Source organism: Benincasa hispida, chromosome 6 (genome assembly GCF_027475165.1).
Source record: "Benincasa hispida cultivar pf3 chromosome 6, pf3_genome.v1.1, whole genome shotgun sequence".
In the NCBI taxonomy this organism is placed as follows: Eukaryota; Viridiplantae; Streptophyta; class Magnoliopsida; order Cucurbitales; family Cucurbitaceae; genus Benincasa; species Benincasa hispida.
The window spans coordinates 31,088,459-31,099,533 of NC_143483.1; the positions used below are offsets into that span (position 1 = coordinate 31,088,459).

At 25.2% G+C, this 11,075-nt stretch overlaps 1 protein-coding gene across 1 annotated transcript; it reads left to right on the forward strand.

Annotated features, from left to right (window-relative positions):
• The first annotated feature begins 802 nt into the window (after positions 1-802).
• LOC120079199 (putative auxin efflux carrier component 1d) lies at positions 803-10,415 on the forward strand. Its single transcript, XM_039033364.2, has 5 exons — positions 803-1,621; positions 3,674-3,788; positions 7,376-7,619; positions 8,572-8,648; positions 10,195-10,415. The coding sequence occupies exons 1-5, from the start codon at positions 865-867 to the stop codon at positions 10,268-10,270; spliced, it is 1,269 nt and encodes a 422-aa protein (XP_038889292.1). The 5' UTR covers positions 803-864; the 3' UTR covers positions 10,271-10,415.
• The last annotated feature ends 660 nt before the right edge of the window (positions 10,416-11,075 follow it).

Below are 11,075 nucleotides of genomic sequence, written 5' to 3' on the forward strand. Positions count from 1 at the left end.
AAAACAAGAACAAATCTTAAAAGCTACTTCTTTTCATTTCAAAATTTGACTTGATTTTTTAAACCATTGGTAAAAAATAGATAACAAAAAATAAATTTGGAGATGAAAGTAGTATTTAAACACTTAATTTTTAAAAATCAAAAACCAACAATGAAATTGTTATCAAACATGACAAACTTTTGAGATAGGAGACCTAAACTTTGATTCAAATTAGATACTTAATTAGTTCGTTAATATGCTGAAAATTTCTTTTTTAAAAAAAGAAGAAGAAAAAACAACAATTTCTACCGCTAAACTTTGAATTATTATAACAAATTAAAATTCTTTTTGAAATTCTTCAAAAATCCCGATATTTCAAATCGAGCTTAATCTTTTTTTTTATCAATGAGCAATATTGATTAAAAATAAAAAGGAAAATATGAATTTGTAATCCTAAATTCTGGGAAAAGTATCAATTTAAACCCTTAATTAAAAACTTCTTAAACTTTGAAGATTGTATCAATTTAAACCCTCAACTTTAGGATTTGTATCAATTTAAACCCTGAACTTTTACAAGTGTATTAATTTAAACCATGAATTTTCATAAATCTATCCTAATAAAATATAATAGAGTTTAAGTTGATACATTATAAATGTTGAGAATTTAAATAGATACAAATATTAGTTTAGGGTTTAATTTGATACAATATCTAAAATTCAGGTATAAATGATATTTATCCAAAAAAAATCACGGAGAAAAATGGATGAAAACGGTATTTATATGCAATTTGAAAGCCTATAAATACACAAATGCTTCCTTTCTTCTCTCTTCACTAGCTCTCTAAATTTTTCCATTACCACCACCTTCAAACCACCGCCGTTGCCATGATCGCCGGCAAGGAAGTCGTCGATATTCTCAGCACAATCGTCCCGATGTACTTCCCGCTAACAATCGCCTACATTACTGTACGGTGGTTCAACCTCTTCACCGCCGAGCAATCCGCCGGAATCAGCCGCTTCGTCAGAATCCTAGCCATTCCATTCCTCTCCTTCAAAGTAATCTCCTCCAACAACCTCCTCGCCATTAATCTCAAACTTTTCGCCGCTGATTCGCTTCAGAAGCTCATTTCTCTCGCCGCTCTGTTTCTCTGGAAATTGCTCTGTAGAAACGCCTCTCTAGATTGGATGATTACTCTGTTTTCTCTATCCTCTCTTCCGAATACGCTCATCATTGGCCTTCCGATGACAACAGCGATGTACGGCCAAGAATCGGTTAGTTTCATGATTCAGACTCTGGTTTTTCAGAACGCGATTTGGATCAATATGTTGATTGTTCTGTTCGAGTATAGAGCTGCGAGGCTGATTGTCGAGGCCGCGGCGGAGGATCGGAGACGTGGTGGCGGAGAGTGTGGTTTCGTGGATTTGAGTGGATTGACGCAGGTTTTTCCGGACAAAACAGAGGTGAGTGTTGTGTGTGTTGATGGCGATGGTGAAATTGGTTCTGATGGTATTGGTAATGGAGGCTTACCGGCGAAAGAGATACGTCCGGCCGACGGCGGTGGTGGTTCTAGACATTTAGGCCGGATTATGGAGGTTGAGAAGGAATATGATCTCCAATCGGACGATACTTCTCCTTCCAAAGGTAATTAATTCTTGAAAATACTTTCTCCAAATTTTTTCTTTCTTAAAAAAAATCAATGTTTCGCTACATAATCATTTTATGTATTTTTTATCATACAAAAATTGAAAACAAAAAAATCTTTTAAAAACTTATTTTTATTATTAGAATTTAGCACAAAATTCAATCATTATATTATTAAAAAAATAAATTTAATTTTTAAAAATTAAAAATTAAAAATAAAATGATTATCGAACAGGAACATTTTTTTCTAGAAAAATATTTACATACCAACTATTTCTATGACCTCCACTAAATTATATAATTATAATTTAATAATTTGTCTTAGAAAAATGTGATGTATAAAGATAGTAAATATTGAAATGTACTTATAAAAAAATATCGAAAATTTTTCATTTGTTAAAAAAATGTAAATATACTCTTCTTTCGGAAGATGTGATAAAAGAACTTTGTTCTTTGAAAATTTTCAATATTACCCTAGACTATTTTATGTAGAAATCCATCAAATTAAAAAAAAATAACGATAATAATATTGTTCCAAAGTTCCTAATTTCTTTTAAACATTTTAATGCATTTTTATTGAAATGGATAGTTATGAAACCTTTATGAATGGTGGTAATTATGGGTGTACATGAATTGGGTTGGATTGAAGATATTTTTTGGATCAACCCGAAAATTCGGGTTGGTTTGATTGGCAACCCAAATGACCCAAATAAAGTTTCCAACCCAACCCAACCATATCCTTAAAATTCGGGTTGGGTTGGGTTGGGTTATCATATTATAACTTATTTTTTTATTTTTAATGAAAAATATGTAAATTTATATATAACACATGACTAATAACTAAAATTTCATAAAATTAATATGCTAAATACCAAATATCTATGATATTTATTGTAAACTTTAAACAAAGACAAATATCATAACAATTTTAAAAGAAAAATATTAAAAATTCAAAAATTAATCAATACAAATAAATCAAACTTTAAACAAAGAGAAATATATACAAAATTCGGGTTGGGTTAGGTCAACCCAAATTTTTTTTAGCCAACCCACAATTCAACCCAACCTAATAAAAATATTTAAATTCAACCCAATCCAACTCTTACCTTTTGAATTGGGTATTCGAGTTATTGGGTTGTTTGAATACTCGTCGTAATGGTAACAATCAATTTTTAATGAATTGCCATTGTTTTTTAAACAAATGTCAATGTTTTTTTTAAAAAAAAAAAAAATAGCTTCTCCACAACATTTTTTTTAAAAAAAATTCTTCCGACAGGATTGTATTGAGTAAAAGTTTAAAAAAATATGATGGCAAAAGTTAATCTGTCAAAAATAAAAAAGAAAAAAAAAAAAAACTGTCAGCAACAACGTCCATATCAACTTTATATTAATCATTTAAATTTTAACGACATATTTTTTCATGAGCTAAAATAAGCGATAGTTGAATTAGTATATTATTTGTATTATTAATTTTGATGTTAAATATCGATCCCTCACCCTACATATAGTCAAAGAGGAAAAAAAACATATATTTTTTCATTGACAAACGAAATTGAGGGGGAAAAAATTGTATTTATGCATTATGAGGGTAAATATTTTAAATCCAAAATTAAAATAATATATAACTAGAAAAAAACTCAATATAATAGTTTAAATTAATGTCCAATTTGGTAACCATTTAATTTTTTGTTTTTAAAAATTAAGCCTATTTCATCCACATTTTTTTATAATTATTTGCATTTTTCTTCGGTACAAAAGTAAAATTCTTAGCCAAACTCCAAAAACAACTTTTTGAAAGCTACTTTTTTTTTGTTTGGTTTTTTAAACCATTGGCAAAAGTAAAGAAAGAAATTTAGAGGTGAAAGTAGTGTCCATAGGTTTAATTTTCAAAAACAAAATGATTACCAAACAAAGTCTAAAAAATCAGATTTACTGAACAAAACTAACGTTTAACATCAAAGTTTATTTTGTAAAATTAAAAGATTAAATAGATGTAATTTTAGTTTAAATTACTTTTAGAGTAATTTATTTAATATTTTTTTGATTGTGTAGGAACAAGAAGTGAAATGACAAAACTTGTAGTTTACATGGTGTGGAAGAAGATTAGAAGAAATCCCATTACTTATTCAAGTTTAGTTGGCATCATTTGGTCTCTCATATCATTCAAGTATCCTTATTTTCTTTCTTTTCAATACTTCCTACTCTTTCTTTGATTTGCATCTATTTATTAATGTCATCTTATTTCTCAAATATTTTCAATTAGGTTAAAATTATATACTTTTCACTCTAACCAATCATATCAACTTTTCTAATTAAATTTTTATTCTTAATTAAGGTCGTTTTATATAATAATTTAATTTTGTTAGATAATTATTTAGTTTTTTTTTTTAAATTTTTCTCTCAATTAGAAAAATTCTAAAAACAAAATAAAGTTTTTAAGAAACTGTTTTTTTTTTTTCAAGTTTTCAAAATTTTGCCCATGCTCCTTAAAAGTAATTAGTCAACAAAAAAAATAATAAATGGAAGCACTGTTTATAAATTCAATTTTTAATAACCAAATGTAATGATCTAATGGAGCCTTTATTTTTTATTTTCTATTTCTGTAATTGGATTTTTTAAATATAGAAAAATGAACCAAATAATTTACTTGAGTTCATTTCCTTTTGGTTTAATATGATATTGATAACTATAACTGTTTTTCTAGAGTTCCATTCCCTACATGATGTAGGAGAGCGGGTTAGTGAGAGCAACAAAATTTCATTATCTATCTACAATAGGTTGTGATAGACTAGGATATTTTGCTATTATTTGTAAATATTTTCAACAGTTTTGTCATTTAAAATAATTTTCTTTTGTAATTTTTGTTGTCATACTCACACTTCGGGTATTTGTTATTTCTAACCTAAAAGGTTTTTCACCCTTCAATTTTTTTTTTCAAACATCTTTTACTTTTTCAATATTTATGAGTGGACCCCACATAGTGGTGGTAAAATACCCCTTAAAAAGATAGGTTTCTTCGCATGAATTTCCTGTAAAATTTGGAAAAGATGTTAGTTTTGTAAAATGAAAATAAATAAATAAATAAGAAAGAGGTTAGAAAAATTTTACAGTTAAAAATAGCAATTTTCTTCCCATTCTTGATTAAAAAACTACATTTAGATTCTTTGTCAATTTTCAAAAAAAAAAAAAAAAAAAAAACCTACTTATTTTTATTTTTTTCAAAACTTGCTTTAAAATGCTTATAGGATGTAGAGATAATGTAAACATATAATAAACGAAAGTAGTATTTATAAACTTTTTTTTAAACACCAAATAGTTGTCATCAAACATGATCGAAATCTTTAAAATTTATAGTTTCATCATTTACTGTCATTAAAATATTAAAATAATTATTGTAGTTGTATAGGTTGTTTGTATGTATGATACCTGCATTTGTAATTGGTTGCCATATATTTTATGTTATCAATTTTTTAGGATAAGTTATAAAGAAAATACTCTCAAACTTTGTATTTGTGTCAAAAATATAAATATACCCTTAAATGTTAAAAGAAAAAGTAGTTCGAAAGTATCCTCAAACATTAAATATATATATATATATATCATTACTATTAGTTTTGGATGCAACTTGTTAGAATTTTAATTTGTTTTAGAAATATTTCTAAACTCTTAAAAGCTTCAAAATCCCCTTAAACTATTAAAATAGTTCAAAGACATCTTTGTTAGCATTCGAATAGAAACCTTTACAACCTTGTTACCCTCTAAACTTTAAAAAGTTGCATGAGTACTCTTAACCTTAAAAAAAAGTATGTCCTTACCATTTATCTACCCGTAATCACCTCTCTCTCCTATTTCCTCTCTCTGATCTCCCTACTTTAATCTATAACTTCCTCTCTTCTTCAATACCCTCTTACTTTCGTTCTTTGTATCTCATGTCCCTTGATTCTCTTCTTGTTATTGATTTGTTACTTTGTGTTAACTATTTGACCTTTGGTTATTATCTCATAAATAAAAAATTCATTCAATTAGGGTATATATAACTTTAATAAAAAGAAAAAGAAAAATGGAAACATCAAGGGACATTAGAACTTAAATATTTTAACAAGATTGTACTTAGTAGTTAAGTGTGTGCTAATATATCGTTTGAGTCTAATATATGAAAAGAGCGACATGTTGACGAAGAGAAATATATTGAGTTTTGGATCATAATTTTGATGACAATTGCTAGTAGGAGATCAAGAAAGAAAGAAAACATGTGCATTACCAAATTTGTAATGATGAGGATTTTGTCGATCCTTTTCGTGATTCAAATTACTCTATTTATTATGATTAATTAAGAAGATTTATTGTGATTGATATTCCTTTATTGATCAATTTTGTATATGACTTCATCGTTTTATATTGAGTTTTAAGGGGAGATTTCAATTTCGAAATTTTATTTGAGATTTTATAGGATTTTATGCTTTTAACTTGTAGTTTTAGTTTGTGTTTTGGTTGTGAAGAAAATTATATAAGAATTGGACAAACGGGAGAAAAATGAGAGTGTCTATTTACAAAAGAAAGAAAAAAGGCATCTATATCCATTGTTTTGAAATGGTTTCTTTTCCAACTCAAGATAACTTCATAAAATTGACTATACTAATGGTAAGAACATTATTTATTTATTTATTGTTCATATAAAAAGGTTAAGGGTATCAATGTAACGTTTAAAATTTTAGGTATTTTTTATATTTTCGAAGTATACGAGTATTATTAAAACTTTTGAAAGTTGAAGAGTATTTTTTAAATATAGTACTCATATTTCCATCTAAAACTAATGATAAAATGGTATTTTAAACTTTTTTTTTTCCTGAAAGCTTTAAGGATTTTATTGAAATATTTGAAAGTTTACAAGTATTTTTGACGTGAAATACAAAATTCAAAAATATTTTCTATAGTTTATTATTATTATTTTTTTAAAATTCAATAATGCTAGAGGTGAAAATTTGAACGGTCAGTTTTGTAGAGAAGATAATAGATCATAATCCAATTGGGGCTGGGTAAGTCCGTAATTAAAATTTAGGATACTTCTGGTCAAAATAATAAAATGTACCTATCATAATTTTGTCAATAAATTTTAATATTTATCAATGGTATATATTTGATTGAAAAAAAAAAGATCAAATACACATAAAAGTTGAAATTTTCATAAGGTTAGAGAAATTATAACACTGAGAAGAGAATTATTGTATTTATTTATTTCTTTTTTGTATAAGAAAAAGAAAATGATTTGCAAGTTTACACGAGGAAAAATAAATAGTGGTCACACTTTAATAATTTAAAAAAAAAATAAAAAAAATTCAACATTTCAATGACTTGGGTATAATTTATTATTATTATTATTATTTTCTGAAATGGATTGTGTTTTATTTTTAATTCATTGTTTTAAAGAAATTTCTTGAAATGGTATTCAAATTTCGAAATGAATATATCATTTTTGTCTATCATTCTTTTCTTATACATTTCTGTCTTATAAAATCTAAAATGAATATATCAAGAAAAATTTAATATTTCAAAAACGTTTTTCTCTCCATCTTTTTCTTTTCCTATTATTCAAAACCAAGAAACACAAAAGGTAAATTAAATAAACGAAAAACGAAATCGTTTTTAAACAACCCTAATTCTTTTGAAAACAAAATCCAACCTTAGCATTGATCTCTTATTCCCTTCCATTGTCCAATATTAAAAATTTGTAATAATTAGTGCATGAATGTGCAGGTATGACATAAAAATGCCGACATTGTTGCAAAGATGTGTATTAATGTTATCAGACACAGGCCAAGCTCTCTCCATGTTCAGCTTAGGCATTTTCATGGCAGCACAACCAAACATCATCTCTTGTTCGATGTCGGAGGCTGCCTCCGCCATGCTCGTTCGATTCCTCCTTAGTCCCATACTCATAGCTGCCATTACCAAACTCGTCAATCTTCATGGAATTGCATTGCATACCGCTATTATTCAGGTTTCTACTTTACTCTCTAAACTTTTCTATTAATATTACTTATTTATCTTAATATTAAAATTTTTTATTGCATTCAACACAAATTTTTATGGCCATTAAATAATTGTTTTTAAATTATTTGTTAAGAAAATAATTCAAATCTGTCTTTTTATTTTTTAGTTATTTGTTAAGAATATAATTCAAATCTATGTTTTTTTTTTATTATAGTTTATTAAAAATATAATTCAAACAAGATTTGAATTAGGCATCTAAGTTACTGATATATTAATTATATTGATTATATATGAGGTATACTCATGTGGTCCATAAGTAAGCTTTTGTTCTAATAGTTTAGTTATATTAAATTTGAATAAAATGTCAAATTATTTATAAAAATATTAAAAAAAAAAAAAAAAAAAAAAACAATTTATAGACTTCTATCAACTTCTATCAAAGAAGAATAAAATTTTGTTATTTTGTGTAAATAGTTTCTCTTATTTTTTATTTTTGAAAACTTCACCAAAATATTTGTCTATACTCTTTTAAACAAAAATTAAGTATAAGGAATATAGAAGTTAGATATGAAAATACAAACACATAAGCAACGTAACTCAATATGTTGAGAAGACATATTCCTTCAATGAAGAGGTCAAATATTTTTTTTACTCTTAACTTCACGTGCCGTAAACTAATAAAAAAAAAGACAAAAAAGTATTGGTAACTTTTTTTGAAAAATATTATAAATATAGTAAAAGCATATTACATCATGTTGCCAATTATTGATTTATGTTAATCAATATTACATAAAAATAAAAAATTTAGATTAAAATTATGTATATAAGATAGTTTTATGTATTACTCGGATTAGATAAGAAATCAATAATTATCATTTTTTTTTAAGTCTACTATATATTTATTCTAATTTGGCTTTTTTTCTTTTTTTTTTTCTTTTTTTCCTAATTATTATATTTAGGCTGCTTTTCCTCAAGGAGTTGTTTCATTCGTGTTGGCTAAGGAATACAATGTTCATCCAAACGTACTCAGTACTTCGTAAGTGTTCATTTCATCTAAAATTATTCTTACATTTTTTATAACAATTTTCATTAAATGCATTACACTAATTAAAAGATTAGGGTATGGTTAAAACTTTCAAAACAATCAAGGATTGATTTAAACCAAAATTTGGGTAAACATTTGGTATATAATTCAACCTATCTTTTAAAGATTTAATTATCTTTGGAAATTATAATAAATAATGGACGGTCATTTTGTGCCAATTTCTTTCTTTTTAGCGAATGCAATTAAAAAAAATTTAATAGAATTATAATTTTTTTAACCATATTAAAAATTTAAGATGAGTGATTTTGTCTTTTTTTTTAGTACAATAAAGGAGAGATTCAAACTACAAACTTTTTTATTACTAAAACATATTACATGTCAATTGAGTCGCTCATTTTGGCGATGATAGTGATTTTATTTGATATAGAGAAAAACTTTTTTTAAAAAATATCTTAAAAGACCCTTTAATATTGCATTTGGAAACATTCTTTTTAAATAAAAAAAAATCTTGATAATTATTAAATAGTTGTTCTCAAATATAGAAAGATGAACCAAAATACTTACAAATATAACAAAATATCACTGTTTATCAGTAATAAACACTGATAGACACTAATTATTTATTAATGTCTATTACTAATATATAATGTCTATCGGTGATAAATGACAGTAGTCTATCAATGTCTATCAATATATATTACTGATAAACTGTGACATTTTATCATATTTGAAAACATTTTAAACGAAATTTTATTTAAAACAATTTTTCCATTATTAAATTTAAAAAATCTATATGGATCGTCCATGTAATAATTAAGTAAAAGAATTCTTCCATTTAAATTTGAGACTTGTAGGAGAATTTATTTTAGGTTTTGAGATTCACAAAGTTGATCATTTGATAATCAATCTATAATCTATTTTAGAAAATTGTCTTCATTTTCAAAGATTTAAATAGTGCAAATTTTAGAAACAATATCTTTATATATATATATATATATATATATATATATATATATATATATTTATCAATATATCCAGTTTTTTTAATTTTAAAATTTAAAACATAGAATTACATTTACAAAAATTAAAGAAGATTAATAAATATAATATGCATACTACAAGTCCAATTCATTTAAAATGTGTATTATTATATCTTTAAGAAAATAATGTTTAAACGAAAAAGAATACATAAATATTCCATGAATTAATTTTCATCTTTAACTATAACTAATTTTATGGTTTATAAATATAATAGATCAAATACATTCTGAATCGTCGCTTAAATTGGATTCCATAATTTTTTTTTTTTATAGATGAAACATACAATCTAAGATTGTTTTCATATGATGAGCCAACTTATTTATAAATATAGTAAAATAATAAAAAAATTATATATATTTGAAAATATTTTATGTGGTTTTAGCATTTAAAATAATTTCTCATTTATTTAATAACTTATATGTAAGATGTTGATATCACCTATGTATTTACATCTATATTTTGTTTTGCTGTTTTTTGTGTGTTAATCCTTGTAAAGGGTGGTTGTTGGAATGTTGATTGCCTTCCCAATAATTCTGAGTTATTATCTGCTTCTTGGGGCCATTTTTAAATAAAGCAAACTGGAAGTCCTGAAGGGTAAAAAGTTGAATTTTTGGGGCAACATATAGAAAGCACCTCCAATTGTGTTTATAGACACACACACATATAATATATAATGTGCTTCTTATTGTCTATGTGGACTTGTTTAATTCCATTTAAATGTTACATATTGAATTTTATTTTTATGTATAATGTTCTAAGTTATGATGTATTTGTGTTACTTTCAATATCAATTTGTGTAAAGCTAAGCAAATAATGCCATCGATCTCTATCTCGTATATGGTTGTAACACTACTAGAAAAAAAAAAAAAAAAAAAAAACCTAATTTTTTTTAATAACAATAATTTTATTGACAATTAATTATATTCCTTTATTTTATTTAATATTAAGTTGGGGAATAAACTTTTGACCTTTTGGTCAAGAGTTATATGTCTAACCGAGTTAAATTGTGCTTAAATTAGTTATAAATATAGATAAATTTTTAAAAAATAGGTGGTGATTATTTGAGATTTGAATTTTGGTTTTTGGTTTTTGAAATTTAAGTCTATTTTCTCTCAATTTCTTGTTATGGGTTTCATCTTTTTTAAGTGAGAGAGTTGAATCTTTAACCAAATTTCAAAAAAGAAAAAAAAAAATTTTGAAAAATTATTTTGGCTTTGGATTTTAAAACATGGGTAGAAATTAGATAACAAAGCAAAAAATTTGGAGATGGAAGTGGTGTTTATGGGATTAATTTTCAAAAATAAAAAATGAAATAATTACTAAAAGACTTGATTTTTTATTTTTGAAAATTAAGCTTATAAACACTACTTTTACCCA